We start from the raw sequence: 25739 nt of genomic DNA, 5'->3' as shown, positions 1-25739 counted from the left end.
GGCTGAGAACCCCAGAGTTGAGACCAGGTCTTCTCCACTTACCAGCTCTGACCGTGGGCAAGTCACCCCTTCCTGAGTCTCTGCTTTCTCATCTGTAAAATGGGGGAGAACCTCACAAGGTGTATCTGAGAACTGAATGAAGAGTGGCTCTCAGAGCTCCTTGGGGACCGTCCTGAGTGTATGCCTGGTGGGAGGGAGGGAATCAGGAGTGCTGTCTTTCACGGTTGGTCCGTCTCCCCCAGAGCACCCAGCAAGCCTGGTGCTGAGTTCACATCTCGTCACTCCACACAGATGGGTGGATTTAACTGAGATGGGAGGCTGGAGTTTTCAAGTCTTTTGCAGATGGAAGGCGAGACTGTGCATTTCTCCCCTCCCTTCCAGCTCATGCGCCACCTTCCCAGATGCTGCTCTGGTGGGACGGTTCAGTCTAGACACCAGGGAGAACTGAAAGATGCCCCTGGAATCTGAGCAGGCTTCCAGGTCAGTGTGGACCCAGCAGTCAGGCAGGAAACCCTGAGTCTCCTCCTGCCTTCTCAGGCTTCGCCTCTTCCACCCTCCAGAGTCTCTCCCGGTACTAACCTCAGCATCCCTAGGGAGGGAACCTGATGGGATGCACATTTGCTGTTTGTTCTCAGTCGGCTTGCAGGGCAGTAGAGTAATTACCTTGTGAGGTGAGGGCTGAAACTCGCAGTCCTGTCCACCCTCCGGCAGCAGGTGGAAGTGGGTCCAAGGCCCGCCAGCTCCTTGCAGGAGGCTGAGAACCTGTACAGGGAGACAGGGCTGGGCATACCAGGTCTTGAACCGGCCTCCTTGGCATTGCCTGGCTGGGTAAACATTGGTGAGAGTGGAGTGGCTTTTATGTCAAGACGAAGTGTAAACACTTTCAGAGACCCTGAACTTGGCAAAGCAAGAGAGGGGCCACGGAAATCGCGTCTCTGAGAAGGCGTGGCTGGATTCAGGATGGCCAATGGGGTTCCCAGTGTCTCTCAGTCCAAACTGGAGATGCCTGAGACTAACACTCGAGGGAGCTCCCACGTGCAGTGACTCTGTCAGGGGATGGTAAATGTACGCAATGTGTGTCCGGGCACCGTGCCCTGTCTGTCTGCATGGCATCCAAGATGGCACAGTGGTGGGTCAGGGTGGCGGCTCTGGGGTGACCCAGTCCCGGCGGGGCCAGGTGTGCCCTTCTGTGTGTGGATGCCTGTGGTAGGTGCAGGGGAGCCCCTCGTGACTGGGCACGGGTCTGTGAGCCTGTGCTGGGCATGTCGACCTGCACCACGGGGCTCAGGCGTTGACGAGCGGAAGCGTGGCCTGTGGTTGCAGACTGCAGACACCAGGACCCCGTCGTCCTGGTGGCTGAGGGAGCTGTCTGGGTGTTGGGGTGTGGGGCTGGGAAAAGCTCCCTGAGAGAACTTGACCCCACAAAGGGCGGTGTCTTAGAGGAGGATGTGGAAGGATCCAGCTGGGCTGGGGCTCGTGTCCAACATTTGTGAGACCCTCGAGGAAGCCTGGGTGTTGATGACACTTCCCTCTGGGGAGCTGGGGTGCATGGTGAGGCTTCCACTCCCTCGCGTCCAGCGGATTGGGGTCCCTCTTCCTGGGAACAGGATGCCTCCCTCTGGGCTTGCTTTCAGCCCAAGGCAGCTTCAGGGGTATGGTAAAGTTCCCCTCGCCCACACCAGCTGCCCAGGCCTTAGCACCCCGAGGCTCAAGATCCCGCCGCCCTCAGGGGATGGAAGGTGCTCTGGCAGCCTCCCCAGAGCAGTGGCAGAGCTGGAGCACAGGCGTCTGCTTTCCCGCCTCCCCCCACCTCCCTCCCTTCCTCCCTGCCTATGTTCCTCTCCGCTGCCTCTCCAAGGAGATGTGGGGCTGACAGGACACCTTCCCTGGGCGCGTGATGGTGGTGGAGATGCCAGGCAGGAGTTAGCTTGTTAGCGCGGGCTGTGTGGGCACACGCCAGGGCTGTTCCCAGCTTCTCCAGCGAGGGCCTGAGGGCTTCAGACTAGGGGTGACGTGCTCCCCTCTGCATCCCCGCCCCCGCCCTTCCTGGGGAAACCAATTAGCCAGACCTTCATCAGTCACTGAAAATGCAACCCCCTACCATCCTGGTTGTGATGACTGTAGAGTGAAAGGAGATCAAGGGATTGGGCAGATCAGGAAGAGCCTGTCCCCCACCCACGCCCCTAGCCGGTGCCTTTGTGCAGTGTGCAACCTGCACACCCGTCTGAGTGTTAATAGCTTTTTTAAAAAAAAACAAAAACAAATGAAATGACTGAGGCTCCAAGAGGCTGCTAACATTCTCAAGGTTACACAGCCAGACAGTGGCAGAGCTGGGTTTGAACAGAGCTCTTTCTCCCCTCCTAGTTGAGTGATTTTTGGTCATGCCATAGCTTCACCTGCAGTGGGGGAGGGTTGCATATCTGAAATTCTGAGCAGGAGGCTGGCTTGTCAGCTCTTTCGCCAGGAGGGGGTCTTGTCTGAGGAGTATGATTCAGGTGCCACATGGGGACCCTGGTTTCTGTGCGGTGAGCAGCTGCTGGGCCGGGATGGGCACCTGAGGGGGTGGCTGGACTGTGCCTCATGGCCCGTCTCTCTCTGGGGCCCAGGGTGCCATGGCGTTTGCCTCCTTGCTGCTGATCTCTCCTAAGGAGCTTGTTAGTCTTGCCCTCCTGGGGTCTGGGGCCTGGAGAAGGGATCCCCTGGCAATTGCTTTCTGGGAAGTGGCAGAGAGGGCTGGGACAGTCCTTGTCCCCGGGGGCCAGGACACTCAGGTTCCAGTCCCAGCTCTGCTTCCAGCTCCTGTGTGACTCGGGTTCACTCTCCGTGCCTCGGTTCCCTTCCCCGTGAGAGGCATTTGGCTGGAGTGAAAGCAGACGCAGGCCGGGCTTAGCTGAACAGTCTGGAGACATCACTCTGCTTTGCTAAGAGAGAAGAGCCGTCACCTCACCAGAGAGAGGGCTGTCCTATGGTTGTGGGGAGTCATGGAGAGAGGGCAGCAGGTCGAAGGGGACAAGGACTCCACTGCCACGCAGAGCCAGGGCACTGGCAGAGATGGCACTGAGGTCAAGCTTGGCATCTTTTTCTGTCCCTGGGCCCCACCCCACTCCTGAGGTGGCCTGTGAGTCTCTTCACCCCACCTAATTCTGTCCTGCAAGACCACCCAGTCTGGGTAGGGGAGGGGGTACCTCTGCCTTCAAGGAGGCCCCAGTCTAAGGGGGGAGACAAGGGCCTTTCCCTGAGGGAGCTTCTAATCCAAAGGGGTAAATGGGGGCCCTATCTAGTGCCCCCACAGAGGAGGCCCAGGTCTTGCCCAGTCTAAGGGGAGACAAGGCTCTGTCCTAGGCGAGCCCCTAGTCTGATGGGGGAGACAGGGGCCCTGCTCTGGGGTGTCCCCAGTCTAAGGGGGGGACACAAAGGCTCTCAGTCTGAGGGAGGAGGCATGGGCCCTGTCCTGCGATGTGCCCAGTTGGAGGGAAGAAGCCCTGCCCTACGGCGCTCCCGGGCTGAGCAAGTGGACAGGGTCACAGGGCAGAGTCGGCCTGTGGAACAGTGGGAGGGAAGAGTTGGCTCAGGAAGCCTCTGGCTGGGGCAGTGCCCGCCCCACCCCCAGGGAGCCTGACACCCTCCCTCTCTCAGATACCCTCTCCCTAGGGAAAGCTCCAGAAGCCCTGCTGGGAGCAGCTGAGACCCAGGCAGGTGAGCTCTCCCTCCCCCAGGCCTGACAGGTCCTTTAATTAGATTCCGACTCGTTTACCAACTAAGTGGCCTTTGGTGGGTTTTAAATCTGTGCAAATTGGTTCGTGTTTTTCTGCCTGCATGAAGCTGTGACTGACAGTGCCCTAGCCCCGCCCCGTCTCCTGGCTCCCTCCCTGGCAGACTCTCATCCCCACCCCACGCCCCCCTAGAGTCTAGATGCCCTCAGGGCTGGGGAGCAGGGGAGCAGGGTTCCCTGAGCAAGGAGTTAGAAGAGTCCAGAGGGGTCACAGTCCTCTTCCTCCTCTTCCCTCAGCCCGGGGAAGGGAGTCCACACAGTTAACTCACTCAGCCTCCCCCGTCCTCGATTTCCCTGCTGTACTGCCAGGAGAATCGACCCAACCCAGGCCCTTCTCTAGGGTGGCTCTGTAGATCAGTGCTGGGGGTTGGGGAGGGGACATCCGTGTCTCCAGCCAAGGACCATCCTGCCTCTGATACCCTCTCGCCTTGCACCTGTCCCCCAGCACTGCCCTGCCTTGGGGAAATGGTCCATCATGGGGATGGTCTCCCCCTGGCCTCTTCCCACATCTGTGTCTTCCTTCTCAACACCTCAGGAACAAGGGAACTGCCTTCCCTGGGGGCCCAGCGATGACAGCTTGCTTGTGCTTCCAGGTCCCAGGGAGTCACCTTTGTTGTCTGACCATCGCCCGCGTGCTTTCAAGCCCTCTCCCTTTCCTCCCAGGCCTCTCTGCCATAGGATCCCCTCCCCTTTCTTCTTTGTCATGCCTCCTGGCCCAGGCAGAGTCTCCTGAGGAGGCCTGACCTTCAGGGGAGTGGGGCTGGGTTGGTGGGGAATGGGGGAACACGGTGGGGGCAGGTGTGAGGGTTCCTGCCAGGAGCTGGACGTGAAGCCCTGTCCTTAATCCTCTCCCCCTGATGCCTGTTCCTCCCTCCGCCCGCCCCCACCTCGGAGGCTTTGGTTGGAGTGACGGGGAGACTCAACAGGGTGCTGGGCATTAGCAATTTGGGGGGATATTACACAGGAATGTTTACAGAAAGGCAATTGCCCGGAAAATGACTTTGGTTGCTGTGGTATGGGGCGGAAAAGATGGTTTTAGAAAACAGACACAGATGGGCTTCTGCTCCAAGGACCCACAGGCAGAGGGCCTGGGCACACAGGGGGCCAGAGCCAGGGGTGCCTGGAGACTGAGGGGTCAGCTTCTTCACTGAGGGAGGGGTGGGAAGGGATGATCCCTTCGCCTCATCCAGGTTCTTGAAGCCTCTGCCAAGCTTGACCTTTGTCCTCTGGCCTCTGACCTCCCAGCACAGTGCGCTTCCTGACTGCGCAGCCAGCCACCCAGCAGGATGGAATTGTCAGGCACAATCGATGGTGGCAGTCGCCTCAGGGCTCCTCAGGGTGACTTGGGCTCCTCTTGCTTTGGCTGAAGATGGTGGGACTTGTGCCGCACGCATTCAAGTGTGTGTGTGGACGCGGACGGGGCACTTCGGGGTCTGAGCCAGGCCCTCCACCTTTCTGGCAGTCTCCATGCACCGCCTTCCCCACTGCTTGCCCTGACTGCCGACCTCACTGGGATCTAGCCCCAGGCCCTCTGGACTCCCTGAGCTGGTGCCCAGGCCCCAGTTGGGGTCACGCCTGTGAGACCTCAGGTCCCCACGGGAGGGGCCTTGTCCAGCCCTCCCAATCTCTGGGGAGAAGGACCCAGAGACCTAAACTCTGGTCCTCCCAGCAGGGGCCCCAGTGAGACCCTTCTCTTTTTTGTAGCTCCTGGCTTTGTTCTTCCATTTCCTCCCCTTCCTCTTTCTTCTTCCCTCTCCCTCCCCCCTCCCCTTCTCCACACTCTCCTCCTCGGAAGATGATGTCATGTGTAACTGTTGCCCAGTGGCAGCCAGAGGACAGAGGGTGGTGACATCTGGGGTAAAGATGCAAGGTGGGGAGGGGCTGGATGGCTTATGAGACAGTGTCACTGAAACCTTGGGATCCTAATTCTCATCATGAGTTACAGTGATCTCATGTGAAAGAATGCAGTGAGGATAAAAATAAATTGGGCTCATAAATAAACGTGGAATTTGGAATTGGTGGAGCAAATAACAATGTCGCTCTCTTCCCAAGCACCTGCGCCTTTATCCGCAGCTGGCCACTTGGGGGCGCCCACTGCTCCCTGGTCATCCCAGCCTCCAGACAGGTTCGCTTCCCCATTGCCCAGGCAGGGAAGGCAGAGCTAAGGGAGGCGACAGCACCCCCTTCTCCACCTTCCCTTTCCCCTCATTCTGAGCTGGATTCCGCTAGTCCTGGGCATCTCTCCTGTAGCTTGAACCTCTGACTCAAAAATTATAGCCGGCCTTGCACACGGAGGATTCTTGGAGAGATAGCAAGACCTCCAACTTGTCTCTCCGACTCCTCCCACCCCCACGCTTCAGGGGCTGTCTGTCCCAAGGCCCCTTCCAGCTGTACTCCAGCTCTGCTTCTCCATCCAGGGTCTCCCACTTTTCCCCTGCATCCCCTGTCTCTCCACCCTGCCCCAGCAGAATCCAGTCTGCTTACCGCCTTCAGGCCTCCCTGTCCCATCTGCCTCCCCAGGTCCCCCTACCCACAAGACTCCTGCCCAGATAGATCCCTCAGCAGCCTCTGCCGGTGAACAGAAGCATCGATCTGCTCAGGGCCGCTGCCACCCAGAGCCACTGCTTGCTAGATTGGAATTGATCTCCTTGGCTTTTCACCGAGCTGCTCTGTCTGGGGAGGGTCAGGGCCACTTGAGGCCTTGGTGGTGGCTGGACCAGGCCCGGGGCAATGGGAAGGCTGTCCTGCTGTCTCACAGCCCACATGCCAGGAATGTCTTTAGTTCAAAATGTGCTTTCTCCTCATTGTCTTGCTAGCTTCTCACCCACTGCCCAGGAGAGGGGTTTAGAGATGTTGTCCCCATTTTACAGATCAGTACCCTCAGGCTCTGAGAGAGAAGAGGCTTTTAGGGTGGAGAACTGAAAGAATGGCTAACCTGGGACCCCGCAGAGGAAGAGCTGACTCTAAACCCAGGAGGTCTCTGGTCTGGGCTTTTGTTCTCCCAGTGTTCTGGCTCAGATAAATTCTTGCCTGAGCCCTCCGAGCCCCCAAGGGCCCTTTATCCCCAGGCAACAGGATGGTGCCCTGACCAAGAATCCCAGGCCAGTTGTCTCAGCCTACTGGGGCCCCACAGAGAGGAAAGAGCTCTGCACAGAGCAGGGAGCTAGGACTCCTGGGTCAGGCAGGTACCTCACCTCTTTCCCTGAGTTTCTTTGTTAAAGAAAGCCAAGGATCTTGAAGGTTCTTAGTTTTCAAAAGAGCCTAAAGATTTCAAATCAAAGCCCCACGTCCCCTCAGAGACAGCCCATTGTCTCTCCTACTTCCTCCTCTCTCCCTGCCACCCCCTAGAATCCAGGTCCTGCCTCACCCATGGCCCTGCGTGCACCTGCCAGTGTCCGGGCACCTGAGGCTGAGCCCTGTCATGGAGGAGGCAGGGAGGAGTTGGTCCTTGCTCCACCGTCTCTGGGCCTGCTCAGCGGCCTCCTCCCTACCCTCAGTGCCATCCACTCCTGAGGTTTACGGGCTGTAGTCATCAATAGGGCTGTGGGCACACATTCACTGTCTGGAGCCTCTGCCTCTCTGCTGCCTGCTCTGGCAGCCTGGACCCCTCCCTGCCAGCCCCACCTCGGCCCCTTTAATCGACCTGGGAGAGCCTGGGTGACCCTGGGCCTCCCCACCCTCCCTGCTTCTCTCAGGCTGGCATACCACCTGCCCCACCCCCAGGAGCCAGGCAAGGACACTGGCATAGAAGCCAGGGAAGGACGCTGGCACAGCTCCCCAGCAGCTGGCACAGAGGGTGCAGGTGGGCATGAGGAGCTCTTCTGAGTCCAGGGGCGTGGAAGGGCAGGAAGGCAGATGAGAACTGACCTTTCCCAGTGCGCCTAGGTATCCAGAGCCCTAGGCGGCACAGTGAGCCTGGCTGGCTGGCACAGGCAGGGGGTGGGGGGGTACCCTCTGGCTCAGGCAGGGCTCAAACTGAGCTTGAAAGCTGGGCTTCCAGCAGTGAGGCTGTGGGCAGAGTCCACCCCACACTGGGCAAAGGAAGATAACAAAGTATCCAGGGCGCTCCGCCATGGAGGGTCTCTTCCAGCTCAGTTGGTCCCGTGAGGTAGCAGTCCTCCAGCTGGTGGTGAGGGTGAGTGGAAGACAGAATTTAAGGGTCATGGGAGGCAATCCCCTGACTCCAGTTGGGGCTATTTTCCGGCACCCAGAGCAGCCCCTCATCCCGGGCATCCTTCTTCTGGATGATTTTCAGGTCACTTCTTTTCAGCCATATTCACTGGCCACCATGGCTGCCACTGGCGCCTTAAGAGCAAGGGCTGGATCCCCATCAGGATGGCCCTGGGGCTCCCAGCCTCAGGCAGGTGCCAGCTTCAGAAATTTCCTCACTACCAGGGAACCTTCATACTGTATTAATGCAAACTCAATTTGTTCTTTGCTAACTAACTTTGAACTTAATGCATTCACTTAAAAGGAAACCTTAGCTCACTGCCATCCCAAGGAATGATACCCCTGAAATCAGGAGTTGGGCCTTGTTGTTTTTTCTTTTTTAATCCTTGAAAATTAAAGTATAACTATTAAGCTCTGAAACAGCACTCCTCCCATAGTCATCTCTTGAGTGTCTGGACCTCACTTTGGGGAGTACAACCAAGGGACAGATGTCTAGGGGAGGGAAGGACCCCAGACCCAGTGCCAGGGTGGGGAGACAGCAGGTAAACAAGGAGTGCCAATGGTATTATTGTTCCATCAGCAAACAGTTTTCCTCTGGCCAGGAAGGTGTGGTGAGAAGGGGTGAGGTGAATCTAATAAATATTGGAGTCAGCTCTGGCCTCTGCCACTTACTGCAGCTTTGGGCATGTCACTGCACTTCACTGACCTCAATTGTCCCATCTCTGAAGTGGGATTACAGTAATACCCCCACAGCAGTGCAGCGAGGTTTGAAGGCTATGATAAGTGATCAGTCAGACCCTTGGAAATTTCAGAACTCTGGGTCTATGGGAGCCATTCTTCCCTTGGTTTTGGGGGGAGGTGCTGAGTCGACTGGGGCTGCCAGAGAACTCATGCCTCGGCCACATCCCGGGAGGAGTGTATGTGTGTGTTGGGCGAGGGGCGGCTTTCTCTGGAATGTGGCTGAATGTCCTCTTGCCTCCTGTGGTGGACAGGAGGGGCCTGAGGAACAGTGGGTGTGTGGAGGGAGGGGCCCAAGAGAGTTGCACTGGAGGGAACCTGGTCGGGTCCCAGAACCCTCAGCGCCCCCGACTTGTGCCCCCTTCGGTTTCTGGGAGTTAGCCCCTGCGTTGGGCTGCCTGTGTCTGCTACGGTGCTTGATGCTTCCAGACCGAGGCTACCCTGAGGATTTCACCTTTGAGACTAGTGGATTGTGAGGCTGGGGGTATGCCGGGAAAACCGTGTTTGTCTGCTAAGTGGGTGATTTCTGGAAACGAGGGAGGGCAAATGCGTGTTATGACCAGGAATATGGCTCAAGTAAGCCCCAGCAGTCCCTCCCATCCCTGGTGTGGGTGGCACCTTGGAACCACCGTCCCTGCTGGGCTATGGGAAGGTCAGCATGGAGGCTGGAGGGTGCGAGACTGCAGAACTGGGCCCGGGGAGGCCAGGGGAGGGCTTAGGGCTGGTGGGCAAGTGGGGACGGGCTTCAGAGTTCTGCATGGAGACCTCAACCCCCGGCCTTCTCTTTTTTTCGCTTCTGTACTGTCCTTTGTCCCCTGTGCGTCCCTTACAGGTCTTGAACTTGTGTACGTTGGGAGGGAGACTGAAGGAAGGGCGGGAGGAGGGTCCCAGCGGGGAAAGCTTGAGCTGTTCTGTCTGCTTTCTTTCAGTTTGTCCCCAGTCCATCTCTCACTGTCTTCTCTGTGCCCAGCCTCTCCTGTCTGTCTGTCTGTCTGTCTCGGGGGGTGGGGGAGGGGTGGAGAGGGGAAAGGGGGTCCCAAGCCCCAGACCCTGGACCTGCATCTTCTTGGAAGGGTGATTTTTGCCCTCACTCCCCCCACCCCCATTGTTCCCTAGTCCTGGCCCTTTTCCAAGCCAACCCCCAGCCTAAACACGTGTGTCCTAGACGTGCTAGTCTGAGGGAGGAGGTTAGCCTCCACCCCACTCCCAGGAGGATGCTCTTGAAAGAAAGACAGTGCAGGCTCCTTTCCACAGTTTGCAGGAAGCATCTAACAGGAACCCCGCTTCCCTCCCCTGTTCACCCCAGCTTAAGGAAGGAGGAAGGGGATGTGCGGCTGGAGAGGTGCCTGGGACACCTGCTCTCAACCCCTCCTTGGCTCCTAAGGCCAGCGCCTAACCCGCATCATTATCCTCCAAACCCTGCAGAAGAGCAGGAAGCTGGACACTGCCTTTGCCCCCTAGCCTTCTTGGAGCCCCCGTTCTACCTCTTCTGTTCCTAGTGCCCGTCGGGCAGCCCCTGCTTCACCCCAGGTGCCTCTTGCCGCCCCCCTTAGGCCAGCCCCTCCTCGCAGCGACCACAGTGGGGGATGGGCAGTCCCAGGCCGAGCACGCACCGTGACCCCGCCGAACCCCCTCTCCCCTCTCGCAGATCCGGAGCGGAGCAGCCCCCCCATGCTGTCTGCAGACGATGCCGAGTACCCGCGGGAGTACCGGACCCTGGGGGGCGGGGGCGGCGGGGGCAGCGGGGGCCGGCGCTTCTCCAACGTGGGGCTGGTGCATACGTCCGAGCGGCGGCACACGGTGATCGCAGCCCAGAGCCTGGAGGCGCTCAGCGGGCTCCAGAAGGCCGATGCCGACCGCAAGCGCGATGCCTTCATGGACCACCTGAAGAGCAAGTACCCGCAGCATGCCCTAGCCCTGCGGGGTCAGCAAGACAGGATGCGGGAGCAGGTGAGTGGGGCCGGCCGCGGGCTGGGGAGGGGGTCTGCCTTGTGCGGCCCTGCCGCCAGGCTCATCCTGATTCTGAGACGCCTCTGGGGAAGAGGAGGGGACGCCGAAATCTGCTAGTTGGCTCTTGGGAACCTGAGGAGGAAAGAGATGGGGGCTCAGAGCCCAGACCTCTGCCTGCAGTCTTGGAATTTGGAGCGTGGGACTGGGCAGAGAAAGCTCAGCCTCCACCTGGGGCTGGTAGGCTGAGCAGAGGGAAGGCTGTCTGGGAGGTCAAGAGAGTGGTGGGGAGGAAGAGGGGACAGCCTCCAGGACTGACTGTTCTGAGGGTCCATCTGGCGCTGGAGTACCTTGGGGTGGGCACCTCTGTGATGTGGCCCCTAAGGGAAGGTCAGACCTTGGGAGGAGCTTCAGAAGGCTGGGTGGGCTGTGCCCCAACAGAGCCCAGCATTCCTGGCGCCTTTCCCTCCTCCCCCATTCTTCACCCTGTTCCTTCCCCCAAGACTTGCTGTGTGAGTTTGAGCTAGAGGACTCCCCACTCTGTGCCTGGTTTCGTTCGGTCCTGTCTTCAGTAAGCCTTAGAGGGGAGTCAGGACTCCAGCTTCCCTGGTCCAGGACTTGTCTCCTTCTACATGAGGTGCGATGCTTCCTTTGTAAAGCTCTCCCAGCCCCTTGGTTCCTGGATGCACCTCTGCATCTGAGTAAGGCCTTCTTGTCTACAAGTAAGGCCTGTCTTGTCTTGGCCTTCTACTTACAGTCCCACATCGGTGTGGGGCCTTGACAGCTGCTGCATGCTGGTTGTTGAGACTCAGCTGGGAAAGAGTGGAGGGGAAGGGAGTTGTTCCCATCAGCACGCCAGCATCCTTTCAGTCAAGCCTTGGGGTGTCAGTCCCTGCTCCCACAGTTGTCTGGCTCTGTCCCCCTTTCCAAGTACTGCTGGGTGTGGCTGGGTAGGAGGAAGACTGTGCCCACCTCCATCTTCACTGCAGGGAACAAGGATACATTGGAACATATCTGGTACTTTATCTGCCTCTCATATCACCTCCAGTTCTGTCCAGCTCTTACCTTTTCCCCTCTCCGGAGCCCTCCCAGGAGCAGAGTTCCAACTGGGATAAGGGAGAGTTGCGGATGAAAGACATCAGGCCCTCCCCCTCAGGGGTCCCTCTCAGTGGATTCCTTCTGCTGCTCTGGCTTAGGAGGAGGGGGCAAGGCCCTTTGTGATCTAGATGGGGTGAGACTTAAATATAGGGAGCACAGTGAGTCGAAGGGGGTTTGGAGGAAGAGAGATCAGGTGGACAGCCCTGGTCAGGGAAGGCTTCATGGAGGAAGAGGTAGTTAAACTAGACTTAGAAGGATGAAAGGGGTCTGAATGGTCATGGAGGAAGAGAACAGTTTTAGGAGGTAAGAAGATGGGAGGTGGGTATAGATCTGAGTTGCTTTGCGGACTGGCATAGAGGTCCAACAGGCTGATGCAGAAAGCTCAGGGTGGGAGGCCGTGGGAGGTGTGGGAGCCAGATGGTGGAGACTAGGAGGGCCATGGTTGTTTTTAGATGGTGAATAGGAGGGGACGGGGGAGTGGCTGGAGCCAGGGGCAGGAAAGGAGGAAGAGAGTGTGTTAGGGAGGATGAAGGGAAAGGGATGGGGTGGGGGTGGGGTGGAAGGAAGATGAGCAAGGCTTGTTTGCTGTCTGGATCCAGAAGGCAAAGACAGAAGAACCTGGGTGACAGGGAGATGTTGGTGCTTCAGGGGAAATAAGATGGTTGGGAGGGAAACATTTGGGAGGGTGAGGGACTGGAAGAGGGGAGATGAGTTAGAGGGGACATAGGGGTGTTTCACGGGGATGTCTGCTAGGCACTGAATATACAACTCAAGACTCTAGAAAGGGGGTTGAGCACGAGGTGGGCAGAAATGGAAGTGGGACCTGGGGTAAGTGTAGTCACCAAGGCAGAATGGAGTCTGAGAAGAGAGAGGGCCCAGGATGAATGGGGAGAGGGGACCAGGAATGTCCTATATCCCTGAGGAAGGGGCAGAAGGCCCAGCAGGAGGGCCCTCTGCACTTCTGAAGTCTGGAAACAGCCACTGGCACCATCCAGGATCTGTGGATCCATAGGGTATAGAGAACTCCTTTCTCAAGCCAGGATAATGTAATGGTTAGTGTCAGGGGTTGGAGGTGGTGAGGGAACAGGACTCCTGGGCTGCAGACCTGTCTGGGGAGGTCTGGCCAGAAAAAAAAACATGGAGACAGACTGGATGGCAGCCTCAAGGGGCAGCAGGCCTGGGAGAGAGGATGTGGGCATGTCTGAGGGCCTCCTATGTGCCTGGCATGGTCACTGGCACAGGGCAGGCACTCAGTAAATACTTAGTGAATCAATCAGAGCACAGCCACTCACAGATTCAGGCCTTTATTCCTTCACTCTCATTCCCTGCCATGCACGCAAGTGGGTAGGACCTACAGACGTTTCATTTGTATCTAAGGCGCAGAGGCTAAGCCTAGCTGGGGCTCTGTACATGTTTGTGGGGTGACCAAATGAGAGATGGACGACTTTGAGGATGCTGAGGGGAAAGAGGGCCTGGAGGAACCAGGGGGGGATGGGTTTCCAGTCTCCGGTGTGGTGTGGGAGAGGAAAGCAGCCTCCCTGAGATGGCAGGGAGGAAAGCCGTGCTGCAGGGCCAGAGGTACACTGGGGTGAGGCCCCCTCCTTCCCGTGTCTGGCTTCAGCCAGGAGGGAGTGAAGAGCTGGAAGAGGGAAGAGGTGAGGGGCAGCTCCCATGCAGAATGTCCAGAAAGGCAGTGAAGAATTGACGAACAGGACTTCAGGAGTATCTGCTGGGGAAGGCTTTGACCTGGGCTCAGAGAGCCCCCAGCCTGACCCGGAAACAGATGGAGGGGACCTAGACTTGGTAAGGGACTAGCCACCGTTGCAGGGTCCCTCTGCAGTGTGAGCTCAGTGCCAAACTTGCCCCAGGACCTCCCCTCCCCGCCCTGTCACAGTCCTCCAGCGGCTCCTGCCCGCTCCCCCTAATGGGGTGTCCCCCCCTTCGCACACACAGGTTGGCGGCTGGACCGTGGACCCCGTGTGCCTCCTCAGCTCCCTCTGCTCCCACCTCCATGGCGACTCCGCCCCCTCCGGGGCTGGCCAGCCGGCCCAGGTGAGTCACCCGCCTCCTCTCACCCCCCAAACCCATAGCAGACTTGGGCTTTGGGGAGAATATTTTTTTGGAAAGGGGAGATCCAGGATTTTAGTTTTGCACCCCTTTCTCTTATGTGGAGCCTGCATTTTCAGAAGACTCCAATGCCCTGTACTCGACCCTGATAGTCTAATTCCTAGCGTACCCTCCCTAAAGGGAAAGGGAAAGTGTTAGTCACTCAGTTGTGAGTGATTCTTTGCGACCCCATGGACTGTAGCCCACCAGGCTTCTCTGTCCGTGGAATTTTCCAGGCAAGAATACTGGAGTGGGTTGCCATTTCCTTCTCCAATTACCTCCCCGAACCTGTGCCAAAGCTTGGCTCTGGGGAAGGAATTTTTTTGAGGGGGAATAGGTTAAAAAAAATTTTTTTTTTAATTCTTCTCTCTTTTAAACAGAAGTATGTCTCTCCTACCCTCCCCCACTGGTTTTCAGGAATCTCTTGTGCCCGATTCCCGCCCCCACTGCAGACCATCTCATTTCGCTATCCCGACCCACCCTCCATCTCTGAGCAGACCTAGCCTTTCCCTGATGTCTCATCAGCAGGAAGTCCTTCATGATGTCTCTCTCTCACCCCTCTCGCTATGTCCGATGCTTAATTTCAAAATTTGAAGACAACCTTGGCATCTAGCCACTTGTTCTAAACTGATTGCCTGGTTCTTCATCAAGCCTCAGTTTCCCTGATGGGAAGATGGACAGGGACACCCTGAGACAGTATCTTAAGGGCTCAGCCTCCCAGCTCAGGCCTGGACATTTCTGTGGGAGAAAAACAGGCATCTGAAGCCCCAGAGGGGAGGAGGGACCAGAGAGTCAGAGTTGGAACAGGCCAGGGGCAGCCCTGAGGAGGCCTTGATGTGAGGGTGGCAGAGGAGGTTCTGTGGCAGAGAATCTAAGAGGGAACCATTTCTCTTCCTTGTGCATCCTGCTTCCTTCCCCTAGAGAAGGGCAGGAAGTCTTGAGTTTTTCAATGAGAATGAGGAGAAGGAAAAATGTGACAGCCTAGGAACCGGCTCCAGAGCAGGGACTCTTAGCTGTGTGTGACTCAAGTCTAGCGTGAGATTGGCATGCTCGGCATCATTCACAGGGCACCCAGCTCACTGCCCTTCCCAGCTCTTGGCCCAGTATTGACTGAACTTAGGGACCAGAGATGTGTCTACCCCCAAGGCTAGACAGCAAGTGGAATGGGCTCATCTAGAGTGGTCACATGTGCGATGGAGGTCAGACTGGGACAGGGATGGGGAGGAGGTGTGAGCCCCAAGTGGAGCAGATGGAATGTCTTGAGTTGGAGTGATGGAGGGAAGTGAGGCTGGATTTGGTGAACTTGATGTCCCAGGTTATGGGGCCCCAGGCCTGTCCACATCTGGAATCTACTCTGTTGGAAGGAAGGGGAGAGCTTGAAGGGGTCTTCACCCCAGGGTTCTGAAGTCAGAGAACAGGGGCTGTGAACGGGGTCTCGTCATCACTTTATACCTAGCCCTCATCGAACTTTTTCCGGATGGCTGTGTCTGGGGCCCCTTTTTGTGAAGTGCAGGACCAGAGACGTTCAGCAAATGCCAGAGTCACACAGTCGGGCAGGATCAGATGTCACCGAGGACATTGAGGCATCCTAGGTCGCCCAGGCTTGGCTGGGAATTGAATCACTGGAGAGCTAGAAGGGTCACGGTGCACCGCGGAGACCCTGGTGGGGAGAGGCTGTAAGCTCAGAGGGTGGCTGGTCCAGAGAGGGGCCACTCTTCTCCCCGCCACCCTAGGCCAGATCGTTAGGGATGGAGGCCTGAAGAAGACCCTGGGAGGGGACCGAAGGCCAGACTCCCAAGTCACAGCCCCTCCCCCGCTTCCACTAAGCTGTCTAACCTCCCTCTCTCCTGCTGCAACCCGAGTCCCGGGCGGCGGGCCGGCGTATCGGGTGACCGCGGCGACGCAGCCACCAGCCTCCGTTCCTCGGCGGGGCTGCGCCGGCGGGGCCGCGCCGGGGAGGGGGCCGGAGAGAGGATGTGCACGGCGGCGCGCCGTGCCGCGCCAGGTGGAGTCGCGGTTACCGGGGCGACCGGGGCCCGGGCCGGCTCGGCGGCGGCGGCTCTCGCATTGCAGCAAAGGGCACCGGCGGCGGCGGCTGCGGAGGCGGCCGGGGGAGGGGAGAGCCCGGGTGGGTGGGAGTAGGGGGCCGCCCTCTCTCGCCTCGCCCGACGCGCGACCGGGGGCTGGGGGCCCCCGCATATACACCTGTGGCCGCAGGTAAGGGGGAGCGGCTGCGGGGGCCGGGGTCGCCGCCTCGGGTTCCGCGGGGCGGGGGCGCGGAGACGGGAGGCCCTCCCACCCGGTTCGGAGGGGCGGTCTGGGGCTGGGGGCGCGCAGGCCGCTGAGGTTCCCGATCCCTGAGAAACGCCCCCTCCCCTCCGCCATCGCGTTCGCAGCTTTCCGCAGGGGACCGGCCCCTACCCCGAAATGCGGCTGGCGCCCCCTCCCCCAGCCTCAGAAAGTCATGACCTTTTCGGGGTGCGCCCTCGCCTCCGGCTCAGCGCCGGGCCCGCAGCACCACCTCCCCCGCCCCCCACCCACACTCTGCATGGGGAAGGGGTAGGAGGCCGCCGGGTTCACAGGGGAGTCGGGCACGTGCGTCGCGGTGAGAGGCTGGAGCCCTCGGAGGGTGTTAAAGAGCCTCAGCCTGGGGCAGGGTGGCGGGGGCGAGTGTTTACGTGGACGCGTGTTCACTGGAGTTGAGAGGTGGGTGTGTGCGCTGCACGAGGATCCAAGGGACTGGAACTTGGGTGCGACCCATAGGGTCCCATCCCTCTCCGGAGGCTGCGTCGTCGTCGGGGCTTGAGGTCAGGGAGGGGTCATGTACTCACCTAGCCTGCAGGGGACGTCTGCCCAGGGGAGGGGAGAGACCTCAGCTGGCAGGGCTGAGGCTCCCAGGGGACACGCCCCGCCCTCCCAGGGCAAGAGATGGGGAGAAAGGACCAGCTGCAGGGGGAGGGAAGAACCACTCCCCCACAAGGGTGCCTCGGGTGGAGGAGGCAGGGTGTTAACTCCTTAGCCCCACCCCCAGCCCCACCCCCCGCAGGAAAGAAGTTGGTTCCTCTTCTCACCTGAGAGTTTGAGGATCCCCTGGCACTGCTTCTTTGGATCTCCAGGAAGCTCCCATCCCATATTACTGAAAGCCTGGTCCCTTCCATAGTATCCTCTTAGAAGCCATCTCACTTTGCCCCTGCTCCCCTCTGACTCTTCCCTACACGTGATGACCCTCAAGTAGCTTTGCTATGCAACCCTTCCTTTTCCCCACAGTCTCACTGTCCTCTGGAAAGATGAGACACCCCCTTTCTGAGTCTGGGGGGAGGGAGACAACTTTACCCTTGGGTTGGGGAGCCAGATCTCTCTGGGCCCTTCCTGCCCGCTGTCCTCATTCCAGGGGTTTCTGGTGCTGGGCAATTCCCAGGGAAAAGACCTAGAAGGCTGAGCAGTGCGGAGTGCCAGGAGATGGAGAGTGGTGCCAGGGAAGAGTACGCAGAGATATACCACCCCACCCCCTGCCCATGGCTGGTCCTGAGTTCTTGGCAATGGTTTGTGGCCAAATATTTGTTGAGAGGCCCTCTTATACCAGGCACCGTGTGGGCCAGGGCGGGAGGAGCTGACAGCCAGGAAGAGGGTGAAGAGGAAAAGGTGCTGGTGACTGGACAAGGAGAGCCCTGCCTTAGCAAAGGAGGAGCCTCTGCTCCTCTCAGTCACCCAAGGCTGTCCCAGGGGTTTAATACCCTGGAAAGAGCCAGACAGGGATGCACGGCATCCCCAAGGCCCTCTCCCTACCACGGTTTTCCTCTCCAAGGACACTGAGTTGCCAGGAGACTGTGTCTCACCCTGGTGGGGACAACCTGAGAGGACCATCCTTCCCACTTTCCAGAGGTGACGGAGGGGCAGCATTCTGCGTGTCCTACCAGCCAGTGCCCCAAGTCCCGGGACTCTGGTCCCAGCCTCACTCCAAGTTCACCAAGCACAAAGACAGCAACTCTGCCCTCTACCCGCTTGTGGGGCTTGGCTGGCCCGTCCTGTGGCACTGGTGCCACCCAGTCCTCTCCCGTGGCCCCAGCTAGTGATCTCCCCAGGTCTCAGTGCCCCAGGGATGTGCCTAGTGTTGCCCGAGGCAGGCCCACGCTGGGGGTACAGCTAGCATGGCTGTAGCCAGGACCCATCCCTCTTCCGCTCCCAGAGATGTGAGGTGGGCACCAGTCACATACTGAGCCTGGTATGTTGACTTTGGGGGCTGGGGGGGGAGGGGCATTTTCTGCTTCTTTTGAATCAGGACACATGATTGTCCTACCTGACACATGACGTCTGGGACATCACAGGCCTGGTACAGTGGCTGAAGTGGTCAGAGACACCGTGACCCAGCTAGTCGGGGGGGGGAGGGAGGCATGCGACTCTCTCTTTGTGTGTGTGCATAGTATGTGTGTGTGTGTGTGTGTGTGAGCACACGTTGCTTTGTGTGTCTCTGCAGTTGTTGTGTATGCGTATGCATATGTGTTAGTGGGCATCCATGTCTCTGTGTGTTTCCGTCACTCCCTAGGGGCTAAGGCTGGTGGGGGGTGGGGGTGCCTCTGTGATTCTGCTTGTAGAAGTGTGTGTGAGCAGGTCAGTGTCTGGTGTGGGGTGGGGGTGGGAATGGGCGGTGCATGTTTGTATGGATGGGGTTGGTCCACCTATGGGTATCTCTGTCTCTGAGTTTCTGTTTGTTTCTGACCGGGGCCGGCTCTTCTCCAAGTGTTTGTGTCCCTTTGTGGGTGTGTCTGTTGCTCTGGGTGTGTTTGTGGTGATGTCCTCATGGGAGGTTGTCTGAGAGTCTGTGCGCAGCTCTGTGGGTGGTCTGCACACCGGGGACGTTGCAGCTGGATGAGGGACGGCGGCCTTCTCTGCAGAGCCGTCCATCACCACTGGGGCTGCAGACATGACTCTCATCATAAACCTTCCCCTGCCCTCTGCCTGGCTCTGCCTCCCCGCCCCAATCTTGATCACATGTCCACTCCCTCTGCTCCCCCTTCCTTCCCCAGGCCACAGGCAGTTGTGGCTAGAGCCTGGTACTCCAGCCCCTCGCCCCACCCTCCACTCAGCCCCCATGGGTGGCATGTGTCCATAGATGGTTCTAGATACTGGCTAGGGCACAGACTTCATTGTCCCTTTCCTCTGCCAGGCATGTGATTATTTTTTTGCATCTCTTGGATGCAATGCTGGGGGGAGGGGTGAGGCTGTGGCCCAAATGGGATGGTCCTGGTGAGTAATCCTCTTCATCCCAGCCCTAGTGGCATCTTCCCCACCCTAAAGGTCTGAAGCCTCCTCCCAGCAGGATCCCTCTCTGGCTCCTCCCTGCCATAAAGTATTCAGGTCCACAGGACACCCCACCGTGGTGCCCTCTGCCATCAGGGACCCTTGGTGTCCCTCTCCTCTGCCAGCGGCTCTGAGGCCTAGGGAATCTCATCTGCTGGTGCCAGGCACCCCAGGGCCAGGCCATCTGCTGCCTCTGTCTCCCTGCTGAGGCTGGCACCGGTCAGCAGGGTGCCCTCAGCTTTGCCAAGAACCAGCCCAGCCTCCGGGCCACTCCTCCCTTGTCCTTAGCCATCTGGAGGGGCCTTCTGGTCTCTGGAGAAGGGTGACTCTAGGTTATTGTGAATGAGGAGAAACCTAACACACCCATTCTGGGGGAGCAAGGAGCCCTACTCTCTCATCTGTCTGCCCACAGGACATCGTTGACGATCCCTTGCTGCCTGTGGCTTCCCATCCATTGCCCAGGGCTATGGGGTGACGGGCATCTGTCCACTTTCTCTGAAACCTGGGTCCATCATGTCACACAGGCCTCCTTGCCCTGGCCTTGGCTCCCTGCCTCCCTCTTCCACTCCCTGCCCTGTCAACCTTCCTGTGGTCCACTTCCCACCCCACCTGGGTTCACTGAAATACTTTCTGCTTGTCCACCTCGTTTAGTTAAGTCTAAATTCTTTCACTCAGCATTTAAGGGTGCCTCTCTAGCCCAAGCCCCTCTGTAGCTTAATATGCTACTTTCCCAGGTTCTGCCCCAACCAAACTGGACTGTCCCCTCAACACACCCAGCACATGCCTACCCCAGGCCCTCTGCCCATGCCCTTCCTCCCAACCTCCAGCTGCTCATTTGTTTAAGCCCCAGCTCCAATGCCACCTCTTTCGGGAAGTTTCTCTCAGCTGGCACAAGCAGATGTCGTTTCATCCCGCAGCTCTGATTCATCCCTGCCAGCATCTCACGTGTTCTCATATCATGGTCATCTGCCTCTTTTTCTGCCTGTAACTCTCCGAGGACTGTTACCGTGACTAGATTGCGTGACTTAGAAACATCTGGAATGGTTCTCCCCTCCCCCACTAGCACGCCTGGAGCCTGCTCAGGGCCATCCCCGGTCTCCAAAGAGAGTGGGATGTACCAGGCATGGCTTCCTTCCTGTTCCTGGGAGGGTGGAGGGCCCAGGGCTGAAAGCTGAGTGCCAAGGGTCTCTTAACCTACCCCTGGCCCTACTCTCCTCTCCCAGCCCCCACATAACCATCTCTTCTCTTATTTCCATCAGCAGCCAAACTACTGGAGTTTCAAGGTCAGTGGTGGTGCTTCTGCTTCCGTGACAACTGCATGTGCTGCCCCGCCCTCCCCCCTCCCTGCACATGCTTTCACAGGGGTGTGCGTCTGCAGGGGACCATCTGGTGTGGGTGGTGGGCCTTGGGGCTGCAGGCTGAGGCTGCTGCTTTGAGAGAGCCTGGGTTCGCCTGCCAGGGGCTTGTGGAGCCAGTGTGGCAGTTTGGGCCATCCCTACTGGGAATCTGGGTCGGGGATGCTCAGGCTTACCCTGAGACACAAGGGCATTTAGGAATGAGAGAGGTATTTTCCCCTGCTTGGAGAGATAGCTGGCTCAGAGGGAGGGACTTGGATCCTATGATCTTACTGAGGGCCTTGTCCTCTGAACTCAGACTTCATTTTCCAAGCCTGGAGGAGGAAGGCCCCTCCAGATGGGAGGCCCCGTGACTACAATAGGTCCCTCATCCCTTTCTTACTTTCCACTGTGGAGAGAGCTGGTCATGCCAGGCAAGAGACTCGCGGCCCTGTACCCCCCAAACCTGTTGCCCAAGTGGAGGACTGAGCTCAAGGATGGTGCTCTCCTGCCTCCTCTGGAGAGTTCGGACCATGCACAGCTGGAGATCGGTCTGTGCCCTTCAAGGACATCCTGCTGACCCCTGGGGGAGCACACTCTGGGACCTCCGCATCTTCTTTGGCACCAGAGTTAGAACTGAACCATGTTAGCCTGCTGCTTGCATCCTGGAGTTCCCGGTTCCTCCAATCCTGGGGATCATGACAGGGGGTGGGAGGTATACATTCCACTCTGCCAGTGCCATCTTGCCCCAAACATCTTGTTTGCATGCATCCTCCCAAAGAGAAGTTCTTGAATCAGAGAACCACAGAATTGTAGATTCATGGTGTCAGGCATTATAGGCTTTTTGTAGGAAGCAGTACCACATAGTGGTTCAATGCATGTGGCCGAAGGCCAAACTGCCGGGTGGTGAATTCCAGTCAGCTACTAACTAGCTGAGTGACTTGGGCAAGTTACATAAATTCCCTAAGCCTTGGTTTCTCTTCCATAAAATGGAGCAGTATCTACATCATAGAGTTGATATAAAGTGAAGGGACAAGAGACTGCATGTTCTAAATACAATGCCTGGCTCATGGGGAGCCTTACCTCGTTAGCTGTTAGCATCATGGATGCTGACATGATTCTCCACTCAGAATCACCTTGGGAACTGTCAAAAACCTTGAACCCCAGGCTCTAACCTCCAGAGATTCAGATTCAGTGAATGTGAGCCCTGGAGAGAGTGTTTTTAAAAGCTCCCAGGTGATTCTGCCCCGATCTGTGGACAGCCTTTGGGAACCTCAGATCCTAGTCTGACCACCCCTACTCAAGGTTCCCTCCGTCTGATGTCTGACTAGGAGTCATCAGCTCCTCCCTGGAGCATCTCCAAGGACCAGTGCTCACTGCTTCCCATCTTTGGGAAGCCTTTTCCTATCTTTGTGGAGCTCTGTTTGAATTACTGTTTTGTTCTCTTCCCATCTCCCTTGTAGTCAGGAAGTCCTTCTGAATGTCTCACTTTTTCTCTGCACTGTTGTCCCAGCTCAGGGCTGGAGAGAAGCGCTATTGCACTGTCTCTCTTCTCAAGAGGGTTTTCTACAAAGGCTGTGAGAATGGAATAAGAGCCCAGAAGACCAGGATGGAGACTGGAACTGGTGGGGCAGCGAAAGAGGGTGTGTCTTCTCCCAGGGTTCCCTGGGCAAGGGGCTGCCTTCTCAGTCCCTAGGATCCCTACTCCCCTTCATTCTGGCTCCTGTTCCATCTTCTTATTGGCAACTCATTTGTGTCCCCCTGAGGCGCTGTGGCCACCCCCTGCTCTTCATCCCCGATAGCTGCCTCATCTTGCCCTGAATTCTGTAGCCCCTCATCCACACTAGCCTGGCAACCACTGACCTTCCAGTTGCCTGGCAACCTCATGACCACCAGACCAGGCCTGGTTCCCCACACTGTGAGGAAAGAGAAGGGCACAGGCCAGCCCTGGTGATCAGCCTAGAACTGAACTGCAGGCTCCAAAGTCTGGGGCCCAGGCATCCCCCAAGTGGGCCCAGTTCCTACGCAGCCTCCCTTCTCCCCAGATCCACGCCCACCTACTGATCAAAGCATTATGCTTGAAGCTGGATGCCCACTAATGTCCGCAAATCTGACCTGCAGCATCCCCAAGCTCTGAGGCCACTTTGGGGACCACTGGGCACATTGCTCGTCAGAAGATGCTTTCTCTTTTGAGAGTGCTAATCCGATTGGAACATTAAATTGAGTTAATAGGAAGATGGAGCTGAATTAGGGGTTAATCAGGATTTACGGAAGGAGGGAGCTGAGGAGAATAATTCCTTTTTAGAGATATTTTTACTGTTTGTTTGTTTGTTTTAATTATAAAAATGAGGACTTCCCTGGTGGTACAGTGGTTGAGAATCCACCTTCCATTGCAGGGGACGCAGGTCTGATCCCTAGTTGGGGAACTAAGATCCCGCCTGCTGTAGGGCAAGTAAGCGGGCATGCCGCAACTACTGAGCCCAAGAGCTGTAACTAGAGAGCTCCAAGCGCAGCAGTGAGAAATCCCCCATGCTGCAAAGACCCAACGCAGCCAAATAAATAAATATTTTTAAAAGACACTAGCATTATAAAAAACAAAAAATATAAAAATTATAATTCTAATTGTATAAAGTTGACACAGCCAGGCAATGTATAAAGAGAAAGGTGTGTCTCAGCCCCAAGATAGCCAGTGTTAATGGTTTTGAATGATTTGTGGTCATTAAAAATAGGCAATTTATTTTATTAAAAAAATACAACTGGGCAACATGGTCTTTTTCTTGATAACATATATATGTGATACATCTCATATATATATAATGTTGCATAACAGAATGATGTAGATCTGATTCATTATCTTTCTCCCTTAAATAAATGAGTTTCTGACAGCAACCAGGTTTGAGGGGAGGAGCTGGGGCAGACTGGAAGGAACTGTGGCTGAATGAGAGCTCCAGCCCTTCAGCCAAAAGTAGATTCTTGAAGTGCAATTGAAATCAGGGTGTCCCCTCTCCTAAAGAGAGGGTAATCGAACTGTCCCTGGGGCAGGGGATGGTCATTGGGTGACACCCTTCCCTAGCCCCAGGCAGATATATAGCTTCAGGACAAGGGCTGCTATGATGAACTGGAGGAGGCCTTTCTGGGCGGCTAGCCAGGCACGTTGGCCATGTGGCAGCACGTTCCATGCAGGGAGGGGCTGAGGCCTGGCACTTAGGCCATGTGCTTGTGTGGGCTGTGATGTGGGCTGCATGTACTAGGCAGGTAGTCTGAAACTGGGGTCCAACTGGTTTGGGGGGTTTTGAGGTGGTTCTTCCAGTCACCGTAGGTCCAGAACATTGTGCCCAGCTCTGTGAGGCACCATGCCTCCCAGAACTGGGATCCTGGGGTCCCTAGCTCTCTGCTTCCTTCCTGGACCCTGTTTCCCACCCCTCCCCACCCCTCTGAACTCCATGAAGGATAAATTCATCACTCACAAAACCGCCGCTTAATTAATGTCTGGAACTAATGCCCCAATTTGCTCAACGATTCTGCTGCTCACCTCGGTGACAAATTTGTGTTGTTGTTCTTTGGCAGCTTAAAATAGCAGGCGTGCCCATGGCTCCCTGCTCAGATGGTTTCTTATCTGGCTTCCCAGGGTGCCTGAGTCCTCTGCCCAGTCCTTACCTGCTGGGTGTCCTGGGGAGACCAAGGCCCCAAGAGTTTGGGGAACTCTCCTGCAGCCACACAAGTCTGAAATCCAGGAGACCCTCCTGTGCGTGTGTGTGTGTGTGTGTGTGTGTGTGTGTGTGTTTCTCGCTGGCTGGTTGGGGCTCCCCAGGCTGGGATGGGGGCAGTGGGCAGAGCAAAAGGGGCTCATGCCTGGTTTCTCTCGCCCCACCCCATCCCTGCAGACCCGCAGCTCACGCCACACTCAGGGAGCCCAGCCTGGGCTGGCCGACCAAGCGGCCAAGCTGTCTTACGCCTCAGCCGAGTCACTGGAGACCATGTCAGAGGCCGAGCTCCCCCTAGGCTTCAGTAGGATGAACCGCTTCCGACAAAGCCTGCCCCTCTCCCGCTCAGCCAGCCAGACCAAGCTGCGCTCACCAGGTACTGCCTGTCCATCCTCCCTCCTGGCCACTGGCTCCTCCCTCTGCTCTGCTCATCCCGGCATCCTCCCCCTCTCCTTGACCGCCTCGTCTCTCCTCAACCACCTTTCTAGGAAGACTCTGGCTCGCCTCCCCCAGCCCATCTTCCCGCCCACCCCTCCTCCTCCAGTCTCCCTTCAGGGCCTCTCCCTCCTCAGCTGCTCTCTCACCGCCTTCTCCACCTCTCTTCCCTCACTTCTCTCTGCCTCCGCACCCCCTTCCCTGTCCCTCTCTCCCTCTCTAAGCCTCCCCTCTCCCACCCCCTTCAGCGGCCCCCCTTTCCTTCATTCCCCGCTTCCTTCATCTCTCCCCCTCACTCTCAGTTTCTGCCCCAACTGCTCCGGCCCGCAATTCCATTTCCTCGTCTGGACTCCAACCTGCCTGGGGTGCCTTGAGAGGCCAGCAGCATGAGGAGTGCCTGGGTGCACCTGCACTCCGGGGCGGCGTCCGGCCTCAGACCCTGCCTCTGCGGGACCAGCGGGACTCCCGAAGGCTCCCCGAGCCGCCGGCGTGGTGGCGGTGGCGGCCCCGACACCGAGGGTGGCGTCTCCTTTGCAGGGGTGCTGTTCCTGCAATTCGGGGAGGAGACTCGGCGCGTGCACATCACGCACGAGGTTAGCAGCCTGGACACGCTGCACGCACTCATCGCGCACATGTTCCCGCAGAAGCTCACCATGGGCATGCTGAAGTCGCCCAACACAGCCATCCTTATCAAAGATGAGGCTCGCAACGTCTTCTACGAGCTGGAGGACGTCCGGTGGGCGTGGCCCCGGGGGGAATGGGGTGGGCTCCCCGTTACTCCTCCTCCGATGGGGGCTCGAAGCCACAGGTCATTCCCCAGCCGCCTCCTCACCTAGCCTCAGCCCTTTTCCCCTCTTCTCCCGGAGCCCTACCGCCCCGCCCCTTCTTCGGTCATCTCGGGCCCCACCGCCTCCCCTTTAGTTCATCCACTCCTGCTGGTTGGCCTTGGCTTGAGCTAAACTGAAAACAGTTCGTGAGGCCGAGGTAAACGGGGTAGAAGATGCTGGTTGTGTGTTGATGGCAGGCAGCCTGAGATCCGCTGAGTAAGGAGTTAAGGGGTTGGAGCTCGCGGCCCCTCTTGCCACCCCTCTCCCTTTTGCCTGGAGGTGCCCCCTTCTCATCGCAGGGCTGGGGGAT

General features: G+C 57.8%; 1 protein-coding gene across 1 annotated transcript in view; it reads left to right on the top strand.

Annotated features, from left to right (window-relative positions):
• The first annotated feature begins 7844 nt into the window (after positions 1-7844).
• The window catches only part of SRCIN1 (SRC kinase signaling inhibitor 1), a 46265-nt gene continuing 28370 nt past the window's right edge, over positions 7845-25739 (top strand). The window contains exons 1-7 of the mRNA XM_068977472.1: positions 7845-7907; positions 10180-10210; positions 10329-10630; positions 13679-13777; positions 20389-20412; positions 24348-24543; positions 25140-25338. Of these exons, the coding sequence (XP_068833573.1) occupies positions 7845-7907; positions 10180-10210; positions 10329-10630; positions 13679-13777; positions 20389-20412; positions 24348-24543; positions 25140-25338 (914 nt within the window). The remainder of the gene's footprint in view (positions 7908-10179; positions 10211-10328; positions 10631-13678; positions 13778-20388; positions 20413-24347; positions 24544-25139; positions 25339-25739) is intronic.

Source organism: Capricornis sumatraensis, chromosome 8 (genome assembly GCF_032405125.1).
Source record: "Capricornis sumatraensis isolate serow.1 chromosome 8, serow.2, whole genome shotgun sequence".
NCBI classification, from domain to species: domain Eukaryota; kingdom Metazoa; phylum Chordata; class Mammalia; order Artiodactyla; family Bovidae; genus Capricornis; species Capricornis sumatraensis.
Note: the sequence above shows the minus strand (reverse complement) of the source record. Positions and strands in the feature narration are given on the sequence as shown.